The sequence below is a fragment of the Labrus mixtus genome, chromosome 5, assembly GCF_963584025.1.
Source record: "Labrus mixtus chromosome 5, fLabMix1.1, whole genome shotgun sequence".
NCBI classification, from domain to species: Eukaryota; Metazoa; Chordata; class Actinopteri; order Labriformes; family Labridae; genus Labrus; species Labrus mixtus.
Genome location: NC_083616.1, coordinates 28,252,892 through 28,280,046, shown reverse-complemented (window position 1 = coordinate 28,280,046; position 27,155 = coordinate 28,252,892). Strand labels below are relative to the sequence as shown.

The window sequence follows — 27,155 nt, the reverse complement described above, 5'->3', positions numbered from 1 at the left end:
TCTGTGGTTTATGCATGTTAGCCAACAACAACAACAACAACAGTTTTAAAATATCCTTCGGTATAAAACTTTGTGATCCTAAAAGTCAAATAAAAGAGGTGACATGTAATAACATTAAAAAACATAATTAAGTATAAATGTAGATATAAAGAGATTGTTTTGGACCGGGTCCAACAGGTAAAGTTTACTGGCTCCTCTCTTTGCTGCATGAAGAGCAGCAGAGGTTTCTCTCTCTAAACATACAGCAGGACGTACTGAGGGGATTCCTCTGTCTCGGCAGGCATTCACAACAATTTCACTCCATCAAAACATAAGAAAACTTATTGTTTTATATATTTAAACATTTGAATATCCTATTTTTTTGCAAGTGTGGATACTAAATGTTCGGTATTTATTTTGTTTTTGTTACTTTTTTCCCATTTATTCTTTTTTTTTTAAAGCTCAAACAAAAAAAACAGTGTCCTCTTAGGGCTTCCGTACATTTCTTCTTTTCTGCTGTTTTTATATTTTCTTTACTTAAAGCTGCAGGTTGATGTTTATATTTTCATGTTTATTTGTTTTAATGTAACTTATCGAGGTGTTCTCGCCTCATTAATCCATACCTTGCTTGCAGGTGTTAAGGATATTTTTAATGAGATCTCGTTGCACATGTTTCATAGTGTGCAGTTTAAGCAGCCTCTCTGATCTTCCTCTTACGTTGTCAGCTCTTAAAAACAACCCCAGCCTTGAGCCTGAACTAGTGATGGCTCTTCTTCAGGTGGCAGGTGCAGACCGGGGAACTGGAGGTGCTGGGACTCTCCTCTCGCTGCTTCGGCGGCTCCTTGTGCTTCGGCTCCTCCCTCCTCTTCTCTACCTGCTCCACGTCTCTGACCTTTCTCACCTCCTGGCGAGGAGACGACTTGACGTCTCTCCCCTTCTCTCCCACCAGAGCCTTGGAGGGCTGGCGGAAGTGCCTCGGGGAGCTCTGAGCGTGGACCCTCTTGACGTGGTCGACGGCGTACGGCCTCTCCTGGATGTCCTCTGAATTCTTGCGCACGTTTTTTTTCTCAGCCGCGTGCTTCTTGGGGGGATTAGGAGGGGGTTTGTAGGCCTCCAGTTTGCGTTTGTGACTCATGGCCGAGGCGCAGCAGATGATGAAGACCATGACAATGAGCAGGGAGGTGACCACGATGATGATGAGCAGGTGCTCCTGCAGGAAATCCACGACTCGAGTCAGGACGAAGTCCTTCAGGCGGATCATGGTGGTGGTGATGCTGTTGGTGAAGCTGGGGGCTTCAGTAGCAGCAGAGATGTGAACCGGGGCTCGAGTGGTGGGAAAAAGAAGTTCCAGCTCTGGTTCATCTCCGCTGCCGTCCATAGATATGTTATAGAACAGAGGAGTGGCGTGACACACACAGAACCACAGAGAGAGCAGAGCGACCAGAGAAACCAGGCGGGACGTCATCTTCTCCTCTCACTCCTGAAACAACAACAACAAATATTCATCTGGGTTCTTATTCCTCTATAAGCTGTTAAAAAAAGAACATAAATATCTTTACTGTGCATTAGCCAAGTTGGTTAGCTTAGCTTAGCAAAGACTGCTAACATAGGAAATCGACTCGCCTAGTTTTGTTCATGGTTGATTTAATCCATCTAACAGCGTGTCTAAAGATTAGTACTCCTCATCCTGCATTATGTTTCATTTTAAACAAACTTGATTTCCTTTAAAACCAGCCCGCCTGGTGCAGTGGCCTCCTGAAGTCTGCAGGCCCGGCCACCCGAAGGTGATTAAGATATTAAAGCTTTAAAGGAGTGGACGAGGTTTTCTCTCTCGTCTGAACTGAGCCAGTCGAGCTGTTTCCCTCGTGTTCCCATTCGTCCTGCTGAGCAGAGCGACTTGCTTCCTGATGTTTTATCTGTTTGCCGCTGTGTTGTGTTTTATTTGATATGTGCCCCTGGTGGGATGAGAAAAGTTCTTTGATGCTTGATATTTATTTTACAAACCTTAAAGTGGTAACGATCTTTTTATCTTACATCTGGGAAATAAACTAATACTTGACAGGGATGCATTTCTCTGCACAACACCAGTTTCTGAAATCAGGATATGATGTTTACATGCACAAAGACAGAAATAGGATGATTTAAAAAAAATCCTGATCAGAACCAGGATACTCAAGTCCATGTAAACACACTCAGCGACGTCACCAATTGGTTTCTGAAGAGACGTTATGAAAAAATGATGGACGCCATTTTGGAAACACTGACTCAAATGAACTTTTGGTCGATCTAGAAACAGGCAAAGACCTGTCAGTCAAATCATGTGTGCCAAACTCTTAGCCTTAATATAATCAAAGAGATGAGTTATAGAAGCTGCTGTGGAGATAACAGCTTAATATGGGAACTAATGGGGATTCCTTGGCTTTTGCATCCAGCCTCAAGTGGACACTCGAGGAACTGCAGCTGTTTCTGCACATCCACACTCGCTTTTCAACAGCGGAGGTTCCTAAAGCTACTTGATGAAAAACCGCTCCTTTTGCTCTTGGTGACAGTTTGTGCCATCATTCACCCTCAGGTTTGAAAACACTAATCTAATCTAAGTGTTGACTTGAGAGACACACAATTCAAGATTTAAACAATGAATTAAAAGTTCCTCTGGTGTCGACCTTGACTCTGATTTTTCCAGGTTTTTCTGCTGTTTCCCATCCTGGAGCAGATCTATTTTAGCCGGCAGCAGAGTAGCCATTACTTATTTGGGGTGGAGGCATTGAGTTTTTCTGCTGTAGGCCTTATAATTTGTGAAGTAGAGGGAGGCCTCCCATCCACCACACCAAAGCGAGGAGGAAGCTGTAGGGCAGAGGGAGCACAGAGGCGTGGGAGACCTGCGGCTGTGGTCTCTATATTTACTCTGCAGCAGCTGTACTGTACACCAAACTGAACATATTCCTGCTTCCAGGAAAACCTCCATTTACAGAGCGCACAACTGACCGAATAAACATCCCGACCCAGTGTGACATTTATTCCATTATTCTCTCCGTCTTTTCGAACGTGAGGTCGAGCTTAAAGAAGGAACAACCAGGCTAAACCTGTTAGCATTTAGCCCGCTTTAGCTCCTGACACAGCGTGTAATTACGCCGTGTTAAAGAAGCTTCTAATCAGCTTCCTGCTGTAGTGAAGCTGCTGCTGCTCTCGTCTGTACAGTGTGAACCCCCTCCCTGTGTGGTCTTCATGAAGCCTTTACTGGACCAGATGTTTGGCTGGGTTTTCATCATTTGATGTAAAGCTACAGGACAGTAACGCTTCCACCATGTTAGATTCCCTCCATGTCACTAACGGGTTCAAATGATCCTGACCTACAGGCCGTCCCTCACCACGTTTCAAGAATCCATTTGATTACATTTGAACACAGTGTCTAAATACAAGACTGTGTATTTACACACTGCACAGATGAACCACATGTCCTCCTCCCGTCTTAAATATAACACTGACTGAAACCACAATGTCCAGAGAGCAGACTAGAACCTGAAGCCTCAACTGACTGTGACGGTGCTCTCGCAGGAAAATACAGCTGCAGCTCGAACAGATTGTAGGGAAAGAAATCACTGTAAAACTTCAATCGATAGCCCGGGCTTTTATTTACTCCAGTCTATGAAACGATCCTGTCTTTATTTATTTGGGACCGGCGTCAAACACCAAACAAAAACTTGTGCGCAGCAAAGACACCAGAAAGAATATTGAACAGTGCACACATTTAGGATGTCGTTAAACACGTTTTTTTAGTAATCATTCATTTGTTAGACAGCTTCTATGCCGACCTGCTGCACGGCTTTCTCTACTTATTATTGATCCTCCAACTAGTGTTGTAGTTAAAAACAAACTAACAGAGACCAAGACAGACCCGAGACCAGAGTGCTCTGAGACTGAGACAAGAACAAGACCATAAATATCAATGAAACGTCATCATTTTGTGCGTCTCACTCACTTAGACCGTAACACTGGAAAGGTTGTGGACGTAACTGAAGGATAAAAATCTAACTACAAATTAATTGAAGTTATTTGTTCTTTTATAAAAAGGTGTTTTCCTTCTAATCTCCTGAGGTGGAAAAATATCCTCTCAGTAGGGGGGCTTGATTTAAAATCCAGAGTCCGCCCAGTCTGAGGCCGAGACAAGACCGAGCAAATATGCTTTCAATTCCCGAGACAAAAGCGAGACCTTCAAACAGTGGTCTCGAGGCCGGTCTTAAGACCAGGACTGCAAACTAACTTTGATTTACTGGTGTGTTCCTCATGTGGTCTTACTGTCTCTGCTTTTCTTTTTTTAATTTATTGTCCTGTGTCTTCATCCACTCGTTCTGTTTACATCTTGCACATGTTTTTCCAAAGTGGTTTTATTCTGCACTGAACTGAAGAAAAACAAAAACAGAAAATAAATAAAGACTGTTGATTTAGTTGTGAAAGTATAAAATATTTCTCCCCACAGTGATTTAACATCAGATTTGATGAAAAATCTTTACATGAAAGGGGTGCCGTTAGCCTAGTGGTTAGAGTGGGCATCTCCAAGCTGAAGACCCAGGGTTCAAATCCGACCTAAGACTCCCTTCCCGTATGTCGCCTCCCACTCTCTCTCTCTCTCTCCTCCATTTCTGACTCTATCCACTGTCCTGTCTCTCAAATAAAGGCATGAAAAGCCCCAAAATAACCTTTAAAAATCATCTTTGAATCAGAAAAAGGAGGTAGTTAAACACACGTCATGAAGGTGCAGGGTTGAGTAAAGACAGCGGACTGAGGAAGAAGATGGTCGCGCACTTGTTCATTTGAGCGAAGTGAGCGGCCATATCTTCTTCCTTCTTGATCTTCAAATCAAACAGACATGTTGTTTAAAAAAGCCTAAGCCATCATTGATGATGACACATTAACCAAAAATCAAATGTTTGTAAATGTTAATACTTGTTTCAGTTTCAGTCTCTCAGAGTGAAGCTGATGAAATCCTGTTTGAACGATGTTTGCTCAGACGACACGGCAGCAGAGACAATCAGACACCGTCAGAGAGGAACCATTAAAGACGATCACACGTCTGATCAGTGAACACGCTGAGATCACACAAGATGACCTTCAGTTACATCGCTGGTTATTTCAATCAAATCAGGGGAAAAGAACAGATCAACAAGGTTCAAATGTTCGATTACAAGTTTGAAACAAAAAGAGAGGCGAGGAAAGTTGTTCTGAGGAACGTGTGCTGAAAAAGTAAAAAAAGTGCTGAACGAAAGTGGAAGATTCATCTGCACAATCTTCATCAATTTTAGTAAAAGGTTGTGAAGATCTTTTCGATACCAGGTGTTTTATAACAATGAAGTTTCTGTTATCTTTTTTTTTTTTTAAGATTTATTTTTGTGCCTTTATTAGAGAGATAAGATATTAGATAGAGCTGGAAATCAGGGAGAGAGAGAGAGAGAGAGAGGGGAATGACATGCAGGAAAGGAGCCACAGGTCGGATTTGAACCCAGGCCACCCACTTGGAGGACTACAGCCTCCATACACGGGGCACGCACACTAACCACTGTGCCACTGTGCCACCAGCACCCCATGCAGTTTCTGTTATCTTAATGATCCATACCATCGAAAAAGACAAAAACTAAAGATCAGCATCGAGATGTTAGGCAGCATGCAGACGTTTTCTTTCAACGTTTAGTAACTGAAAACAATAATTTGAATACTGCACGCCCAGGACTCTGAATGTGAGTAACTTCATGAGGTTCAAGTATAAAGGAGGATAAAATGTAAACGCTCTTATAAAGTGAAAGAACCTTCAAGTGACAGACTGAGTGATGGACACTGAGGTTTCTCTCATTTCCAAAACCGTCGAGATTACAAGAACAGCAAAACAAACAAAAACAACAACAAACGTTACAATTTGAAACAAAGTGGCAAGAAATCAAACTCCTAAACTCTGCAGGAGAGGGATGAACTCCGACCCTTAAGGAGTCACCTTCTCAGACTACATGTAGGTTTTAGAATCACTTTGAACATCAACCAAATGCATCGTTCATTTTTAACTTCATCATGTTGTTAATTTGGGTTTAAAGTCTGAGAGTCTTGTATATATTAGTTTTTGCTGATTTTGTGTTTATTGTTGATTTCTTATGTTATTCTTTTGCACAGATCACCAAAGTTAAATTCCCCGTGTGTGTAAGAATACCTGGCTGATAAAGCTGATTCTGATCATCTATCTTCTCTTTAAACTGATAAAAATCATGACTGTATACTCACAGAAAGCGTTCTGTCGGGTTTGTCCTGTGAGCAGCACGACTCGCCGCAGACGTCAGGAGACGAGGAGAAAATAAAAAGAGGAGCGAGAGGAGGAAAGTAAGAGTGAAGGCGAGGTTCTGAGCAGTCGCCCTCCCTTCTCCGTTATACACAATGATATTTTTAAGCTGTAAAAAGTCTGCTCTCTGCAAAATGATGTCCATCCCTCTGCAGCGTCTCCTCCCTCCTCCTCCTCCTCCTCCTCCTCATGGCCTTCATCCTCCTGCACTTACAGCTCAGACTTTTAGGATTCTGCTTTTTTTTTTAAAAGTGAACACATTCAGAATTTCAGACATTTTGTGCAGTATTTTAATCAAGTTGTGAATCTTTGTGGAGGATTTTTATTGAGTATAAAAGAGTCATTTATCACAGTTTGCTTTGATATATGAACGTTTTCTGCTTTTAGGCGTCACTGCAGAGACGTCTCAGTTGGGACACGAGTCCCATGTTTCAGGGAGACGGTGTATTTCTGGACCCGGCGGGGCGAGTCCAAAGACTCCTCTGCCTCCCACTGAGAGGTCTGTAATTACGCGCCCGCTGATTACAGCCTGTTCCCCGCAGGGCGCACAGGAGCAGCGCACAGAGAAAGCACCCCTTTCATCCACAAACATATGTACAGGGCGAACATATAAACTTCACTTCTTCTCTCAGGGGCGTTTATCTCTAAATATGAAGGACGTCTATTTATGGCTCCTCTCTTTATTTCATTCTTTTATTTTTTCAGCTGCTTGAAGACGTTGATATTAGAGCGAGGGAGACACGGCGGCATTCATCCAAGTTTAGAAACCCAACGAGACATCGCGCACTCTTTATCAAAGATATTACAATGAATCTGTGACGCGCAATGTGGTCAAATGGTGAATAAACTTGAGCTTGTTTAACACTTTTCTACTTCCTGACTACTTAAATCTCTTTGACACCGCAGGTCACACCTACACATTCACACACTGATGGAGGCTGCTGTGTCCATCAGAATAAATCCCATTCATACACCGCCGACGAAGCAGCAGGAGCAAACTTGGGGTTAAGTGTCTTGCACAAGGAGCTGGGGATCGAACCCCCGACCTTCTGGTTAAGAGAAAACCGACTCTACCACTGAGCCACAGCAGCGAAGAAAATAATGTACCATATTCTCTAACGACTCAAAGGGATGTGCGATGTTTGGTAGATGTGCATATTGTCTCTTTATTTTCACTTTTCTGTTCATGCTAAGCTGTGTGGAGTTTCGTTTTTAAATCGTTTTTTCTCAGTTGCTATATTTGAAAAAGGAAACCTGAAGGAGGAGGGTGACCGGCAGCAGCTTGTCTTGTGTTTGTCTGCATGAGTTTAGGAGACGCTTTGGCTTCCTCCTGATCTTCAGTAAGAGAGCAGCAGCTAAGACTGGAGACATCTTGGTGTCCTCGTCGTCCTCTCCGCAGGCAGGAGATACAAATGATCACCTGAACGATTGACTGAAAGTTAGACTGAGACAGGATTTCCAGCATGGAGACCGCCATCGACATGACTCCAGAGCCCCCTGCAGGAACATACAGGTGACGTCACTCAGGCCTCGTCCAATCATATTTACAGTCTGTTCTTTTATGTGTTTTATGTAGTTTCTAATGTCTGAGTCGATGTGCTCGTGTTTCTTGTTTTCACCTGGCTGCAAAACAAATTTCCCCTCGGGGACGAAGAATTCGACGTTCAATAAACACTTCTGAATGAACGCCTCAGACAACCTGAGGAGGTGGAGTTTAATTTCAACGCTTAATAAATCAATTAAAGAAGTGAGGTGTGTGTTCAGCTCGCTCAGTCGATTGACCTCGTACAGAAGCTACAGTTCACCCCCCCTCCCCCTCCCTCCTCCCTCCTCCCCACACTTCCTGTTTCCCTTCAGCCGTCTCATCAAAAACCAAACACACAAGAAGCCCGTTTTAAAAATTCTTTATTAATTTTTCTTATAATCAATGTTTGATACTTGAAGCAAGAATAATGAACAAAAATGCTGAGCAGACACAAGGCTTCGTCCAGGTTTCGTTTTTTTTTTTCTTCTCTCTTCTTCGTCTGATTGGCTTTCTCGATATTCACACGACCTCCGACATTAAACAGCGGTTCTGCTTTTTCTCATGATGCGTTATGGCAAGGTGCAGGGAACACAGACAAGGGGAAACATTTAAAACCCACCTCCCACACAAATACCCTCTTCAGCACAACCACCAAACAAAATGAAAAAAAAAAAAAATACAGAAAATATGGTCATGTTATTTACAGCTTTCACACATTTCCTAGACCTTTAATTACAAACATACATCTATCTTTCAACGTCACATTTCTCAACCTACTGAGTCCCTTTGGATCACTATTCACTACTCCTCGAATACTTCTCTCTCTCTTTCTCTCTCGTGCCGACGGTGCTGTAAAGAAACTGATATACAGGATAGGGCAGTGTCGTCGCATCAGACCCGTTTCTGTAGCTTTCCTCTCACTCTCTTAAATCTGATCATGATGGATCTAAAGACTGTGCGTTCACAAACAGCTTCTCGGTTTGACATCGTTTCTGAGGATGTTTTGAATACCCGTACCGAGGTTGGAAAGCGGTTAACGTCAGCGGCAGCAAAGCTTCCCAACAAATCCTGACCAGAAAATGTCGCCTGGTGGATTGTGGGATGGGGTCGGCAGGACTTCAGAAACAGGGTCTTTTTGAACGAGTTTTTCCTTTAGTACGAGCACCTCAAAGTGGTTTTTAAATCCGGGCACCTATCGACTCTTCTACACAAACCTATCACACAACAGTCCCCTTTTAAACACTCACGTCCGTGCTCTCCTCTATGGCACTTTCAGGTCTTTACAGTGGTAACAAACATTGAAGGCAAACAACAGACTGAACCATAAGCCGTCTCAGCTTCCATATGGGGAACGAACATCAGGAGGAAGCTTCAGCAGAGCTGCGTGAACAGAGCAGCTCGGACCGGGCGTTGAAATGGTTCCTTAACTGACTGATGGAGGGCTAATCGGGGAGTAACCTTAAGATATACAAGATGTGGAAGTGCTAAGAGGGATACGAGCACAGCTGGAACAAGAAACACTAAAAGACAAGAGGAGGAAGAACCTGGGTGTTCAATTCAACAAAGTTCAAGACCTCACTGCAAAAAAATCAAATCTTAGCAAGTCAGAAATATCTCATTACATGTTATTATAAGCCACATTCACCTGACAAGTCCAGAAAAACATCCTATTTCAAGATATAGAGAGCAGAAAATGAAGCCTGAATTGATGGTAATGAGTACAAATATCTGCCAAAGCTGCAAGAAACTTTTATCCGAATGTCTAAAGTCGGAGGAATATCTGAGAACGGTTGTCAAAAATGTCTTTTTTTTTTAATACTCCGTGTTTAAATCAATGCATTCTTCGTTATTATTTAATGAAAGATGGAACAGAAGAGTGCTGAAGCTTTAAAAAACACCTAGATCTTTTTCATCAGACAGGAGTGTGGGAGAGGAATGCATCCATTAAGGATTGCAGACAATCTCCTGCAGGTGCTAAATTGAGCAAACTGTGCAATTTAGACAGTTCCCGATATTGGGTGTCTGAGACTTCTACATTTGTTTCCATGGTAACAGAACAGGTATGGATATTAAGAAGTCTGTTATCCTGACAACCTTTCACGTCAATTCTACTTCAGCAAGTTTTGCTACGATTCAGTTTTTTTTTATTTTTAGATTCGATGATTATCGAGACTCGTCAGGTGATCGTGGCTTGTATCAAATGTAAAAGATTCATTTGGCTAGAAAATAGACAAACACACTTGTTTAGATTTAAGTTTTTTTGCAGTGCAGTTTTGACCTCTCTACTGAGTTCCCCCTAAAAATAAAAAAAGCAGAGATCCATAGTGACAGGAAGCCAGAAGAGGCACGTGTTCACGCACAATCCAGACCTTCAACGTCCATCATGAACAATTTCTGTAGCACTCCTCGGATGCTTTGTTTTAAGTCTCAGATCTGTATAAAAAAAAACAATCCCACTACAGCTGACGACACGTGTATGTTGGACATCAACCCGAGTGGTTGCCTAACACCGAGGCGGCTGACTGAACCTCGCACAGAAACTCAGCAGAGCCGAGGTCGGTGTCGTCATGGGCAACACAATGTCACAAACACAAAACGACCGAGGGGTTTAACTTTACAGAGGTGTTTTTCCCGCCTGCGTCAAGAACTGCCGAGGATTGTTGTGGAATGTGTTTCTCCGCCTGACGCACGCGGTGCATGTTAATTAAGGACAGATAGAAAGGAATGCATGTTTACACGGACCGTTGTCCACAGTCAGAACGACGGGAAGCAGCAGGAGTGGCAGAAAGCAGGCGTTAGTTTGAGCAGCTTGGGACACAGACGGCAGACGTCTCAGTCACGTCTCGTCTGTGGGCTAAGCGGTACGTTGGCTGCGACAGGTTTATCTGTGTTCATTCAGATTTAAACATCCTCACGGTAGATTTTAAGGATGTGGAAATAACTTTTAGTTTATTGTTTTTATTTCAAAGAACGTCATTGACAGCGGTCTCCTCCTCCTTTTATAACCTGTTGACTGCAATAAGCATTCCTGGTTTGGATGTTTCCACATAAAAAAAAAAAGAAATACTGTAAAGGGGGCGTTCACATAATCGGAAATTTGGCAACTTTATCATTTTGGGGGAAATAACGTTGAAACAACTGAACCTACTTAAAAATATGTGGGGGTGCAAAGGGGACTCTATAGACACCGTTTTTTCCTTGGTCATAATTCTAAAATCAAGAATAAGTAAGACTGTTTGACACAAGTAGACAAAATAAAAAAAAAGACTGCCACACAATAAAAGGAATAGAGTCTTGTCACAAAAAAGCGAGAGTGTTTCCTGCTTAGTTTGCCACACGTCCTTATTCCACCTGTGTTGAAGTGAGGGGTCGGGGGGCTGGATAAGAAAAAGTTCATCTGGAATGTTGCTAGGGATCGTTGCTAGGCAGGCCTCAGGCGAAACACTGTCATTGAGAGAGGCAGTGACTGGTCCCGCCCACCCCCAGCCAATGGAACGTCCTGAATTGTAGCGGGTTGGGGTCAAGGGTCACTAAATGGCAATTTTGGACATTTGCTCTTCAAGTTTGATGATTCGCTTCTCCTGACTGCTGACCAGGTCCTTTAGGGATTTGATTTCTTTCAAGATCTCCTCCAGCTTGGCTTCAGATTTCTGCGGGATAAACGAGAGAGCAGTGAGACTTTTTGGCATGTTTGGAGCGACATCTATCGCAACACTGCCGCCACCAGCTGACAGTCAAAGAAACACTCAGACCTAAACCGACTCATAACACCTTTTCACACATGAACAAAACTCCTGAAATGTCCCCTCAATTTAGGGGTGAGCTGCATGTGTGAACACATACAGCAGAACTTTTAACCGCAACTTTATCCAAACATTTCTGTCAGCCCCTTAGTAAGAGAAGCAAGAAGTCAGGACGTGTAAAAGCAGCAAATAATATTCAGGAAAATTAACCACGAGTGACCAGGAAGAGTAATCAGGTTTATATCCGGCCACCATTGAGAACCAGGAGGGATCTACAAGTCACAAAGCTGCTTCCTTTCTATCCACTCTTTGATGATACCTTGAATACGTCCTATTACACATAGCATTGTTGTAAAGGCAAAAATGATGCATCTCACAGCTGGAGATTCTCTCCGTCATACGGGATGCGGGGGTCTCAGGAGGCAGGACGTGATGTCAAATGCACACATGAAAAAGTCTGGATAAAGTCGGAGTAATAACTTCGACTGTTTGCGTTCACACATGCAGCTCACCCAGGAAATTTTGGGAAATTTGTAAGAGTTTTGTGAATGAGTAAATATGGCAATAATAGGGCTTTGGGTATGTTGTTAATATTAGACTTCCACAGCGTCCTTTTTACATCTTGTCCATATTCTCCGTTGTGATGGACATGTGTGGAAGGGCAACTCCGAGAGATTTAAGGGGCAGGCTGTCCAGAAATGTCATAGACATTTTCAGGAGTGCATGTGTGAAAAGGGCTATAAGACTGGCCAGGTCCAGGACTCTGAGGGTTAACATGTTTGGTCAGCACTGGAGCTCAGTGGGCTGTGATTACAGAGCAGAGCTGCACAGAGACACATGGGCTGGGTCCCGGGGCGGGCGGCTGTGTTGTGGGTGAGGTGCGGCAGGACGCCCAGCAGCAGGCACCCATAGCAGCAGCAGACCCCTCAGTTTGTGGGTCGAACAACATTTACAAACCATCTCATAAAGACAGCCAGCAATCTGCACCGCTTTGAACATGTACAATTTGTCTGTGTGACACTGAGAGCCCCGGAGAGACGGCGACAACCAGAGGGAGCCAGAAGTGAGGGGCATTAATGACAGAGAGAGGGGGGAGGGGGGTCAGAAAAAGACTCTGATGTCTGATATGTTTAAAGTGTAAAGGATGACGAACGCACTCCATTATTTAAATCCTCTGAGGGATAATTGGGCTCACACAACCTGTTCTTAAGCAAAACTATAAAATCTCTGTTATTAAGGATGGAGGGTATCGAACAGGACCAAAGTCCTAAAAGGGTCATACTATGCCCTTTGGCTAGATCCTGTATGCACTTCCTCTACTTTGTATTTTACATATGAAGCCATGTTCATTGCAAAGTAGATGTTAAATAACAATAAATAAATGTTGCCAAACTGAACTGAAACTGACTCCTGAATATAATCAATTATCAGAAAGAGTAAAGACTTACGATTGATGGAGTCGGGGAGGCAGACCTGTTGGCAGGGCTCGAGTTCTCTGACTTCTTGGTCCCCTTGCCGTCCAAAAAGTTCTTTTTAACCACCTTGAATTCGCGGCTTTTGTTGGGGACGTAGCCGTTCTTGAGGGAGATGGGAATGGGGTCTCCATTCTTGCCCTCGAACCAATCCTCGGCCTCCAGGGCGGGGTCCGGGCCGGCCGTGTCCGGGTACAGATCATCCTGGAAGAGGTCAGACTGACAGGGGGGGAAGACAGAAAACTCTTAAACCAGCACAGTGACAGATAAGGCCTCAGGAGGCATTCAGTCATTTAGAAAACAAACTAGGAGGTCTCACTGGTTTAATAAACTTCAGTTAAGAACTCACCTTTCTGGGGACAGTCATCACGATGGGCTCACACTTCCTTTCATGCAGTTTGAAGAACCTGCAAATACACAAAAACAAACAAATTACACACAATAAGAAACAGGTAACAGGCTGTTTTTAAATAGTTCAACACGGAGAGTCCAGAGAGAGATCAGTGATTACTCTCTGCCACCCTGTGGTGAAGCTAGAAACTGCACATCACATCTTGGGACAATAATCAAGTATGTGAGACACACTTTCATTTTCTATAAGTTAAATTATTGGGCGGTTTTTTGCATTTACTGGATAGGACAGCTGAGGAGTGACAGTAAATGAGAGAGTGGGGACGACATGCAGCAAACGGCCGAGGTCAGATTCAGAACCCACAGCGACGAGGACTACAGCCTCTGAACATGGGGCGCGCGCCATGACCTTGATGCTATCTGTTGCCCCGTGACAGACACTTTGATGTCAGGAGGAATAACTTTTAATTTTACAAATATTATTTGCATTTTAGCCATTTTCTGAATTAGCTGTTGTTGCTGTTTATCTGTCTCTCCCTGTATGTTCAGCAGGTGGCAGTTCAACATGAGATGAGTCTGCTTGAGGTTTGTTAAAGGATGTTTTTCCTTGCTAACGTTACTTTGCTCGATGTTGGCGAGTGTTTTGCTCAGGGCGGATTGGTGTTGGATCTTTGTAAAGTGGTAAAGTGTCTTGAGGTAACATTTGTTAAGAATTGACGCTGCTCAAATGAAGATTGATTGACTTGATTAACCCTCCATCTGACAACATTTACCTTGCAATTTCGCACTTATTGACGTCAAGGCCTCTCTTAGGCATGTAGCCCATCCCCCTCTGAGGCTCCTTGGAGGAGTAGGCGCTGAGATAGTGGACATAGGGAGACTCATCCGTGATTTCAAAGTAACGGATGGTGCTGTCACCCTGTCAGGAAACAAAGAAGAGTTTTTGTTTCTGCGTTCTGTTGATGACACTTGATTTAATTTAATGGAGTGCTTGGAGGGTAACTCACCTTCCCACAGAGGTAAACCACGTTGGTGTCTGGATCGTAAAAGGGCAGCAGAACTCCGTTGCTGGTGTCCATCTCGTGAACGGTCATGGGCTCCTCCATGTTTTGCTGATTAAAGAGCGCAAAGGTTAATAAGACATCGTCTGGAGTGATGACAAACATAGGTATGAGCTTGTTCTCTGAAATAAGGTTGTCAAAATGTTCAATACTTAAGATACTTTTAACACCAGTAACAAGTCTTAGAATGAAACAGCCCCCTTTTTAAAGAAAATATATCAACCATATTGCAAAAGTTTGGAAGCCCAAAAAAACCCCAGATTCTGACAATAACAATTTCAACAAGTAATAGAAATACAAAATAGTATGGTAAGTTCTTTAGACGACTCGGGTACCTACTATTCCCATTAGTTAAATTATGTTATATTGTAAAATGTGGAAATGCTGTGCTGCTTACCGCGTTCCAGAGGACGATCTGTCGCTCGCTCATGCGACTGAAACCGGTTGTGAGGAGGTTTCCATCGGAGAGGAAAATGGCTCTCATTGGTCGAGCGCCCTCATGTGCCTTCTCCTTCTCCTGTGAAGTTTACAGGACAATACAAAACTTATTATTTTTGTCCCTTTTTTGTTTATCCTACAATTCCAGTCAATATGTGGCTGTGTTTCTATGTCAGGTCTTGGTTGGTCTATAAATCACAGTCTGAGGTCATTTTAGTTGACACCAATCAGCTGTTTTTCAACTTTTTTTATTGATTTTCTGAATGTTAGAGAGACAGCTACACATTATTGAGTATAAATCCAGTGTCATTAATAATTACGGTTCACATACAACAAAAGAAAAAAACGTCACAACAAAGACATCTTTAAAAAGCGCTTACAGCAATGATGGTCTCCTTGCGAGGGTCGATGACACGGATGGACTTGTCCTTGCACGAGGTGCAGATGAGGCTTCCGTTGCGGTTCCAGCACACGTTGAAAATGACGTCAGGGTGCATGTCCTCCAGGCTGATCATGGCCTCCCCTGTGCCCACGTTCCAGATGTAGATCTGGTTGTCGCAACCTTCAGACAGGGTGACATAAAAGGTGAGCAGGACAGCAGCACATTCAAGACACACAATATTTTCACCTCGAGACATCTGCCACAAAGACGACATGTCATGGCTAGAAGATTCAGCAGAGTTGCTGTGTAGATTTTTAGATAGAAAGAGATTCTTTTGGGGCATAGGTTTAGATCATTTAGCACAGGAGGCCCCCAGGCTAGAAGACTACAGTCCTCAACACATTGTCTGAATGTTCGACTCCCAGCCTCGGCCCTTTGATGCACGTCTACCTGACTCTCTCCTCCCAACATTTCCTGTCTCTCTTAAGCCATCCTATCTAATAAAGGCAACAAAAAAAAAAAAGTGTCATGTTACCTGCACTTAGCAGGACATTGCGTGCTGTTGGGTGCCATGTGATGATGCCAACACGCTTGGAGTGGCCCTCCAGAACCACTACAGGCTCAGATAGTGCAGTGACGAGACCATTCTCAGGTATCTGCCACACCTGAGGAGGACATGAACAGCACAGAGATCAAGGAATGAAGTGACAGTGAAGCCTTGCTACATGTTATTGTCTTACATCAGGATGAATCAAGCCCAGCCTAGCAACAGTATCAATGCACAGAAAACATTACAAACTGCAGTTACCAGAATGTACCTGCAGGGGGCAGCAGTGACCAAGAGTTTAGCGGCATACAACAGCATATTATTTACTGACAGATGTGATATTAGCTCCATTTAGCATCGTAAAGTAAGATTTATTAATTTCACTATTGAAATAAATGATACACAAAGTATTTTTCTTGTAAAAATGCAGCCTGAATGAAATGTGGTCTAAGAGTATACAAATGAATTTAAGCTGCTTCCACACTTTACATTTTCAATCTGAACTCATTCATGGCCTGGGTAAGATAAAGTGAGAGCACAAATGTTTGGGGCACTTAAACCAGTCAGTCAAATCAGACATTATAATAATGTAAATAACGTGATGTCGGATCTCAATCACGTGGGAACTGAACAGGTATGACCCGGACCATTCACAGTGAGAGAGCAGGTATGTGTGAGAATGTTGGTGGTCATGCAGGAGCTGTGTTTCATCTCTGCTGCTTGCCTGTGTATTGCACTATAATGCTTCCTCCTGTGTACACTGCATCCAACACCATCCCTCACACAAACCTCACACACGTGTTGTCCAGAAAACAAGACTTATTATCGTTTTGATTTCTTATTACCATATCACCATTAACTGGCAGCCATTTTCCTACACTTATTGATGAAAGGTGTCACATGTCTAGTTTTAGTGAGGTAATGTCAGACTAATCATTACATTTACAGACAGGTTTCTGTTCTCTAGTTTCCTGTATTACTGTCTCTAGCAGAAGAATACACAGGGGGCTTTTGTTGCCAAACTTTTTTTGTGTGGCCACCTCCATATCATCAGCATGCATCAGTTACACCGCCATCTTTCACCTAATCTAAAGCAAACATGAGCATAATCCTCTTTAAGGCTGTGAACTTCCCTTTAAAAAGGTTAAAAGCTGTGAAAAGAGGGACCATTGATGGTTCCTTTTTGACACAGCGTATACTTCTGCAAACATTAAATGAATCTGGCATTGATTCAGGGTTGTTTTTACAGGAAGTCGGCACTTTCAGGTGAGTGGTGGCAGCATACGTAAACAGGCAGCACACTTATCATTTCAGTCTTTCACGGTCCAAATAAGGACATATGGAGGAAAGTAAAAACTACAGTCTCAGAAAAGTCGATGAGGTCAGCTCAATAAATAGCTAAATCATTCCCCAGCTCTGATTCCTGCAACACATATTTGGGCCTAATCTAATCCAGAGGGCGAGGACTGCACCCATCCCTGTGTTACAACAGTCCAGCCTTTCGCAATAAAAGCATGTAATCTCTTGTCCCTCATTAGCTCAAGAACGGGGCGTTTTTAGCCTCATTAAAAAGCTCTGAGTTCAAGTGTCAAAGGAGAGACAAATCTTACCATCACTGTGCAGTCCTCTGAGCTGCTGGCGATGACCTGATCATTGTGAGGGCACCAGTCGATGTCCAACACCGGGCCTGTGTGACCACACACTGTGGGGTAGGATTTGTCAATGCGGCCTGTCTGTAAAGACAAAGATCAACAAAACAGAGTAATGAGATTAGTCTCAAGAGAACATCGTCCATGCTGGAAGAGAGAGCGTGTTTTAAAACAGGACAGTTACAGTTTAATCCTAAATCCCACCTGTGAAATTAAGCTGACTCGCACGCAAACACAAAATAGGAACATCTCAGAAAAAGCACATCGATGGATTCTAGGGTAAATAAAACGTGGGATGCCGCCTAGGCAGAAAATCAGAGATGACAGAGTTTGTTCCACGTCCAAAAGATGTTTAAAAGCTCTTTGTATTTCATTTTATTGAGAAAATTCATTTTTAACCAGAAGAGAGAGAAGTTTCAGAAACCAGAAACAATTCAAATAACATGAATAAACGTTTGCAAAGTGAACATGTTCCTCTTGGTTTTGAGCACTTCATGAGTGAGTGTCTCACCGTCCCATAAAATCTCCAAGTGATGTGAACCAGCATCCATTTTGAAAGAAATTTTCACTTATCAATCCTTATTAGCTGGCTGATAATTAAATAATGTGCACTAAGAAGAAGAATACAAACTGTATGAGGCCGAGACTCTCAGGCTTTGGTTTGTCTCTCTGCCAAAAGAAAAGGAGCCAGGGTTTTATTGGTGCTGCACTGAAGCAAACTAAGATTAGTTTTAGCCCGTTTTGGACCACCCACAGTAATTAAGGAAAGTTATTAGTGGTGACGTCATTTACAAAAGACACATGCCAACAGATGCTTAGTTTTCCACTGCATCTCCTTACTTTAAAATGGCCCCAAATTCAACCTTAAACCATGGGCCCTTTACATAACCTACTTATGTAAATGGCAAATGAACTTGAGCTTGCAAAGCACTTTTCTAGTCTGACTACTCAAAGCACTTTTACACTTCATGTCACACATGCACATTCACACACTGATGGAAGAGGCTGCTAAGTAAAGTGACCATCAGAAGAAGCTAATCACATTCCTACACATTCAAACGCGGCCGAAGAAGCAGTGGGAGCAATTCTGGGTTAAATATCTTGCCTAAGGACACATCGGACATGTTGCAGCAGGAGCTGGGGATCAACCTTCTGGTTGAGAGACGACGACGACGACCAACTGAGCCACAGCTTCCCTGTCTACAAATATAAAAATAATGTCTACAAATTAATTCCTGATGAACACACACTCTTGTTGCACAAATGTAATGATCCTCCTCACTCATTTTCCAAAAATCTACCTCATCTCCAAACCCTCTAAGACAGAAGTATCCAGTGGTCTCTCCAGACTGATTGTTACCTTCATAAACCCATGCTGTTGTCGTGGGTGACTCAGACACACCCTAGTCTGTCCTGACTCCAAGTATCACCACAGGGCCATAAAGATGATGTCACTAACTGTGGAAAGAGACCTGCTGCGGGTGCAGCCCTATTTAAAGCCCGATGGTTTCCCTAATACAAAAAAGGAAAGAATCCAGTGCCCACAGCATCTCTGCTATTGTAGTGGAAACAGCAATAAAGCTCAAAAAAGGATTTCATCTATTAACTGTTTATTAAGTAATAGGTAAAAGGAACAAGACGATTATCAAACCAAACTTTAAAGAACGTAAGTCGGTGTATTAATAATATTAAGCCCACTAAGCTTTCATTATAATATGTGTAACACGATAACATAAAAACATCATAACATCTAAGAACTCTAAAATGCCCCAAAGAAGGTTTAGTGCATGATTAATGGGATTATTCACAGCTATCAGGAGTCAGTTCCACCTCTTATCAAGCTTCATCTTTTTACTTTCACTACTGTCTGAATTATCCCGCTTCATCTATCCCGCTGTCAACTTCATCTTTGGCCAATTCACTTCTGTTGACATTTCCCTCAAATTTGTTTAAATGCCACAGTGAGGAGGAGACATGAAGTAGTGACTTGGTGAGTCAAATTGGCAGAGAAATCTGTTTAGAGCGCCATGTTTTTTTCCTTTAAATGTCAATATTATTCTCTGGCTCTTAATCCCATAGCTACAACTTCAAGCATGCTGCTGCTATGGCTGAAATCAATAACTAACATAATTCATGTCTCAGAGGTCTGTCCATATTCTGTGAGACTGATCAGATTCAATCTGGATCAAGACAGTCCTCCAATGGCTGGACATGCACACAAATCACAGGTAGGTAGGTCCTGTAATATATTAAAATATCAGACTGGTAACCAACACAGGCCGTTTATGTAAACCATGCAGTCAGCTGAATGAATCATAGTTACGTTGTGACACAAGTAAGAGATCAGAGTCCGGTTTATGTGAGAATTTACTCTCTGTGTGTGTGTGTGTGTGTGTGTGTGTGTAAATCACAAGGTCTCGTCTCAAACTCACCCTGACGACTGAACACACCCTGATATCTACCCTGACTGTAAAGAAAGCAGACTTTGACCCTTCTGTCAACAGATCTATAAACCGCCATCCCATACAGGATAACGTTACAATTCAACAAGAGGCCAATGACCTCGCCTCTGCAGTCGAGTCTCAGTTTACACTTTCTTCAAGATACATCAGAAAACACAAAATCATGCATTACACCGCAGAGATGAAATATTAATTTCAGCGCACACAGAACAGCTGCATATTAAAGCTGAATGCACTGAATTTTTACTGCATGTGATTCCACAGGAAGAGGATGTAAAGCAGGAAGGACAAAGAGTGATGACCAGGTGTAACTACAGACACACAAACAAGTCTGACTTAGAAAGAAAAAAAACGTCCCACGGATAAGAGGAGTCAACAATTAGTGCTGCTAGGGCTTTACAAATAATGGAATATTCGTCCTAATGAGAGGTGTTACTTCCTCTGATTATATATAAACGTGATTGAATGCAGAATGGACTTTTAAAATGTGTGCTCCGCCCATCGCAAACTCAGAAGCTTATCAAATCAAACACAAATAAAACTAACAGCAATCCCCCTTTGGACAGAAGACATGTCATTCTGTCACGTAGTCATTTCTCCAAAATTACCTGCGCTGTATGTCAAAAATCACAGCTGTTCTTTCATTCTAAGTTTGATGCTAAGACTTAATTGTTAACAGGAATGTAGTACATCGAAGTATAAAGGGAGCTATGTTGATTTGATTGGGGGTTGAAAGTTTTATTTATCTTTATTTAAATTTGGCTCTACAAGAAGAACTCAATTTAGGTCAATGACGGCAAATTTGTACACGAGCGGGAATGTAGCACGGAATGAGATTAAAAGAGCAAGAAAAAGAACATAGTTTATGGATCAACACTGTAACAGATCATGTTCAGTCTAGTTGTAAAGCGCTAGTTTTGGCAACGTCGACCTCTTCTGTTATGTAAGACACTTAACTATGTTTCAACATGAATTGGTGCTGTACTGTGGTGATGTCTGTGTACTATGATTGGACAATTTCCAGATGGATTTAACTCGGTGCATTTATTATGATCTTCGCTCTATATGCTTTTAAGATTCCCAACACTGCTGGACAACTGCAACAGATGTTTTGGTTTACGTACAAGCCAAAAGGGGAGTAAACTGTGACCCGTGCATGTTAGGACACTGTCACTGTTTACTACAAGCATGAGAAGATTTTGACTTAACAACCTTTGCAGTAGCCTGGTTGACAGAGCCCCCAAAGATTAAGACCACCAACGAGAGCAATCAGCGTTTAGGCCTCAACACTCTGACAGACTTTGACGTATCTGAGCAAATCCCACATTAGTTCCAGTTTAGGCATACTACTAAGACTCCTACACAACCAATAATCATGTATTCTCGTTTTTCAACACTTTTCATTACTGATATTATTGAAAATTATTAATCAAAGGAGAACATCTGAATTCTATAATACTTAAATAAAATTCTTAGCTTCTGTGGTTGTCCTGTAGCAATGAACCATGACCCCTGTAACACTTAAGCAGAGCCCTGGAGCTCGACCCCATGATCTACCCGACAGGGCAGAAGAGAACCGACAGTTAGTCCAGAGAGCCAGGCGTTCTTCAAATTCCACACCTCGGCCCCAGGCAGCTCTGGTATGAGTATGACTAATGAGAGCAAGACGGCCGCTAGAGTGGCAAATATTGCACCCTTTGAGATGTTAATTACGTTTGTGTCTGATATACATAATTAGGAATTCCAGGCTCTGAAGAGCAGACACAAGTAGATCTTGCTTCAAGCTGGCATAAAGAAGAAGATATACTTTACTAATCCCACAAGGGGAAATTCTCTGATAACATAGTACTCAAGGTAGGTAATGCAGTTTGCATGTAGTTATCCCTGGAGGTGTTAGCAAAGCCAATAAATAAGGGTTAATGGTGCAGGTATAGAGATCGTATTCAATCGATCAAACGTTGACAAAAAGACACCCCACTAACGCCTTCAATTTATTAGTATTATGCAGAGATGCATTGATTGCTATTTCCTTGGACAATTCAGATTTTCATTTTCTAAAGCACTAACATTAACAGCTAATTAAATTATGTTTGGAACTTTTCCTTAATGGAAATTAATTTTATGTTCGTCATAAGACATTGACATTTGATTACCGGTTCATTAAAAAAAGAACATCTTCCAAACTGCCCCACATTACATGACCATCTCTCATTCTAACGCAAATAAATCTCTCCAGAACATTTTGATAGTCAGGGCGCACTCACACTTTATAAGCCGGGCCAATCATGTTTGACCCCCAAAGTACATTTCATTTGACTAATGTGAGTGCTCCTTACCGTGGCTCAAGCACACTACACTTCCTTGGCCCTGACACAAGATATTATAGAATTAATTAAACCGTCAAATAATATTTTAACATAATGCGCTCCCCAAGCCTGCTAACCAGAAAGAACGCACGAGAGAGAGAGAGAGCACACACAATCAGCGAGGACACATATCCGCTCTTGGGTAGAGAGGTACTGTCAGGCAAGAGGAGCAAAGAGACGAGTTATGTTTATCCTCCAATGTGTTGAAGCTTGCTCCCGTGTGCTGATGGGCGTCTAAAATCCACACTGCTGACATGTGACAGCTTGTGTGTGTGGAGGAGGCACTAAGTGTTTATTTTGCTATGCGCATGGCACGAAATAGCTTGTGTGCGCGCGTCTGTGATCTGCTCAGAAACGGTTATACTTGTGAGGACTGGTAGGTCACATGCTGATCTATCGCCGCACCTTTAGATTGAGACCAACATGCATATTTTTATTATTGAAGTAAAAAGACTGAAGAGTACCAGCCCTCACACTTGTAAAGATAAGTGAGTCTGAGCTATCATAACTTTCACAATACTGCAAAAATATAAAACATAGATTAAAACACAAAAAAGACCAGCCCCCATCCCAAAAAAAAGTATCCAAGGCAACCAGCATCAAGCAAAAAACCAACCACACAAGCATTAAAAAAATGCACCCACGCTAACAGCAAGGAGATGAAACTAAGCAGTGGAATACCTAACATGTCCATAAGCACACTATGGACATTAGTATCCAGCAGAGGAATGTCTGAAGCCTAGAAAACAACCAGTTGCATAGCAACAAGCAAGACTGCAGAAAACGAGAGTGAATCATACAGAGATAAATACAAAGCAAAACACTGAAACACACACAAAAAAAATGGATGAACAGCATTCCCTTAAGGCAAGAGACGGCATTCTTTTCATTCACACAAGAGGCCTGCACCCTTAGTTTCCTTGCAGCTCAACATGTGATTCACACATGCACTCCACTAAAAAGGGTCTGCATGCTGTCCACTGCTGCTCAGAGCTCCATGGAAATTTCCACTTTTACAAGGCTCTGCGTCTGTATGATATGGAACAACACAGTGAAGGCTGCTTCACACTGACTGTACACCTGAGCTGATGAAGCAGATACACCTATACAACAACGTGCAACTGGAATGCTGTAGTACAACATAATCCTGGTATCTCATTAGTCGATCTATATGAAGAAGAAGAAGCAGACATACTTTATTAATCCCACAAGGGGAAATTACTTATATGGGAAGGAAGGATGTCAGTGTTATGATAATGTCTCCAAATCTTCCTGTCTCAATTGTGAACGCTTTGATTCATTTCAGCACCAAAACAAAAGACCTACTGGAGATACTGATTTTTAGGTAAATGAATGAAGTTGAAAATTTAAAAAAAGACAGTGCTCTTGCCTGCTAGATAAACATATTTATGTGCAACTGAAGTTAATTTGTGAATTAATTTGTCCTACATTCAAGATTCATACATAGCAGATTCTAAATGCAAAAGATGACATGAAAACGGCATTGCACACACACCATCTGTTATTTCAACAGAATATAGCTTTGTCCTAAAGTGTGCAGCTAGAAAATGTCAGGACTCGCAGCTCTATCACGATAGATTATGAATTATGAATGAATACATTTACACTAATAATACATTATTCATTAATCCAGAAACCATGCTGATTATTACATTAGCATGATAATTGACATAGCACTTGGACACAGTCAGTGACTCTGTGACAGAGACAATATCTGACTTCAGCCCAGTTCTCTCATCTTGGCCGCTCTTCATAATTCGGCCTATCCCAGAATTCACATGTGTACTGACACTGCATGAGGCAGCCAATGGCAATGCAGGGAGGAAATGGTCTTGGAAGGCTGTCAGGCAGGGAGCAGTGAATGACCATATATGGTAAAATCTGCAGTCAGCACGACTGAACGGCAGAAGCAGCAAAGGCAGAGGCAACCCAGCAGTACAGAGTTATTGGAACACAAAGTGACAAAAGTAGGGGGAAAGACTGTGGATATTATGCACACCTAGTGTAATAATGTATTTATGGATAGAGCAAAGCTTAGTTAGCAGCCAAACTGGTGTATACAAGACAGAACAACAGTACTGTGTCACTGTGCACACACCCAGGGATTACTAACAGCCAGGGTTGAGCACTGGATGAATGGTGCATAGAGGGATTGAATCCAAATCAAACACACACCACATCTGATCATCCTCTGTACAGTGCTTCAACATGGAATATGCGTTTATATCAAGCATTTCTTTATGGAGTGTTTGGGCTGTAGTTTTGGTCAATCCATAATGAAACAGGCAAACGCAGGATGAAAATACTGATAGGTGAACAGGAGAGACAGAATGGAAAATGTGACAACTGCACGACAGATAGTCAGACAATCAGACAGTTTCCAGATAAAGGAAATAAATCACATCATCTGTAATGATTTACTAAGACTTCCTTTCCCCTAATGTTGAGCAGACAGAGAGGAATTATCAGGAATGTTTCACTGAACACTTTCTAGCTGCTGCATTCACTCCCACAGCTTCCTTCATATGGAAATCAGGGAATAAATTAGCAGGCATCCCGCTAAGAGAGAGAAAGGGGGAGATTGAAAGCACGAGGCTGGGGAATGACGTGTTGAGCTGGACATCTGATGCCCTCTCTATAAATCCCTGTGCTCTGACAGGAGGAAGCAACAATACTCATGGCTGTGCTGAGTCACAGCGGCCTGCCGCACTAACCTCACCCTCCTGAGTCAAACAAAGAGATGGCTCCAATGGTTGACTACTCAAACTGAGTCTCAGACCTCAGGTCAGGGCACGAATCCACTACATCAACCTCTGAACTCCAAGAAAATTATTTCCTGTTTGTTCATATATACATGAATCATGACAAAGAGCAGAGAGTACAATGCTTTTTATGGGGCTCATGATTTAATAATTCATTCTCCTCCCATTAATGCATTGCTACAACAAAGGCAGCACACAGTTGCATATGGCTTAATTGTGAAGGGGGAAGGCGCATCATCACACTCATGCCTCCCCCCTCAGCCAAAGTGTGGTAATGACAAAGGGCTACGCTGGGAGAAAGCCTGGGACAAAGGCTCTGAGCAGCTGGCTGCCCACAGAGACTGGGACCGACACAGCACAGGCAGATGGGTTAGCTGGACAGATGCACCCTCACATTAGGGACGGGAAAGGGTGGGAGGGTGGGGGCGTGGAGGAAATGTGGGGTCTGGAAACAAAAAATTAAAATGGGACCAGGTGATTAAAACAGCAAGTGTCCTTGAATCAAGCCCAAATATTTATTCAAAAAGCAGAACTCTTAAAGTAAAACAGACACTTTGTCCCTTACGCACGATACCAGATGGGAAAATCTACAGCTCACTTACAAATTACTTTAACAGGCATCACATCATGGTCCTCATTTTTTCAATTTATTACAAATGATGTCAGGTGCTGAGAGCATCTCTGTATTACCAGGCCACTGCAGTGCAGTCTAGTAATATCACTTGTAAGAACTGACCTGCCCCACTTTTGAGACCTGCATTTCCAGCTGAGGCTATACTGAGATTTCCAGATGGACCAGCTTTGTCAGAAAAATACCGTGGTGAAAAATGCCAAAAATAGTTGTTAAAGTAGAAAATAGAAAGAAATTAAAAAGGGGAATGCCCATTTATTTGAGATGTGAAATAAAAACTATCCTTTCCTACCTACAACTGACTCTTGGGCGCAGCTATCAATGAGCACACGTCACACTTTTAAAAACACACTAATGAAAATAAACAACATACTATAATGCTTAAATGGCATGGTATTCCCCCCCTGCGGCTCCACAGTCTCAATGTGAAGACTGTTGAAATGATGAAAACACCAAATCTGAAGGATTAGTCTGGGTTTCGCCTGCCAGCCTGCATGTGGGAAGATCCAAAAATCAAGAGAGCTGTTTTAATCTCTCATTTGAGGAAACTGCCCGAGGTTCACTCAGCACATAAAGACCTCAGTCTTTCACAACTTTAAAGCAGTAGTCAAAGTAGACTTTGTTCAGTAGTAGACCCGCCATAACTGTACTGGGACAAGGCAAGCAGAGGGCAGCTCATTCAAACACAGAGGGGAGGGAGGAGGCAGAGGGAGTGTGAAACCAGTCGAGCTCGTAGCCCACCTCCACTGCGAGCCGCGTATTGAACGAGGTGCTGAGAGGTGGAAGCTGTGTGATGACAGGCCTAAGGATCCGGTCGCCTGTGCCAGGGCCTTCTCAGATGACATAGCTGGTGCACATGCACTGGTGTACACTAATTACAGGCCCAGGTTGAATCTGTCAACAGCATTGCAGTACTTATGTCACTCACAGTGTCAGGACCTGCCACTTGGCCATATCTCAGAGCTGCCTTTCAGAAACAAGAGCAGCCAGTAATTCACAAATATCATCCGTGATGGCACCCAAGTGCTCTCTAGGGGAGATGCCAGAACCCCTTGACCTCTACTGAACTGTAATTAGATCAATTATGACATCAGCATTCAAACAAAGGGGAGAGACGTGTTCATCCAGCGAACTTGTTTGTTTACAGCTAAACAATCTGAAAAGCTGTCTTGCCCAACCCAAATGTAACTCTAGTTGGAGTTGAGCGATTCCTTATATGGAGGTAAGAATCAGAAGACTGTTGGCTCCAGGGCTTTGGAGTACACATGAGGGTGTGTGCAACAGCCCGCTGGTAAACATTAATCCCAAGGTACACTAACATGGAGAGTCAGCAGTCCGAACTGCAACAGGTAAAGTCCTCAAAGCAAATGAGTGTTTACTGTAAACAAAACATAGCAAACAAGCTTCAACTCCAACCAGCAGAAGACAGTTAGATTGTCCAAATATT

The 27,155-nt window shown here is 42.6% G+C and overlaps 2 protein-coding genes across 2 annotated transcripts in view; both read right to left on the bottom strand.

Annotated features, from left to right (window-relative positions):
• Window positions 1-227: 227 nt before the first annotated feature.
• On the bottom strand, window positions 228-6,396 carry tmem119a (transmembrane protein 119a). Its single transcript, XM_061039173.1, has 2 exons — window positions 6,244-6,396; window positions 228-1,459 (listed from the first exon to the last, which is right to left on the bottom strand). Exon 2 carries the CDS (start codon window positions 1,442-1,444, stop codon window positions 737-739), a length of 708 nt encoding a protein of 235 aa, XP_060895156.1. The 5' UTR covers window positions 1,445-1,459; window positions 6,244-6,396; the 3' UTR covers window positions 228-736.
• Window positions 6,397-8,186: 1,790 nt separating this feature from the next.
• Window positions 8,187-27,155, bottom strand: part of coro1ca (coronin, actin binding protein, 1Ca) — a 33,720-nt gene continuing 14,751 nt past the window's right edge. The window contains exons 3-11 of the mRNA XM_061039128.1: window positions 17,428-17,550; window positions 15,806-15,935; window positions 15,269-15,450; window positions 14,848-14,967; window positions 14,397-14,501; window positions 14,163-14,308; window positions 13,388-13,445; window positions 13,015-13,257; window positions 8,187-11,473 (exon numbers count right to left, since the gene is read on the bottom strand). Of these exons, the coding sequence (XP_060895111.1) occupies window positions 11,354-11,473; window positions 13,015-13,257; window positions 13,388-13,445; window positions 14,163-14,308; window positions 14,397-14,501; window positions 14,848-14,967; window positions 15,269-15,450; window positions 15,806-15,935; window positions 17,428-17,550 (1,227 nt within the window). The 3' untranslated portion in view covers window positions 8,187-11,353. The remainder of the gene's footprint in view (window positions 11,474-13,014; window positions 13,258-13,387; window positions 13,446-14,162; window positions 14,309-14,396; window positions 14,502-14,847; window positions 14,968-15,268; window positions 15,451-15,805; window positions 15,936-17,427; window positions 17,551-27,155) is intronic.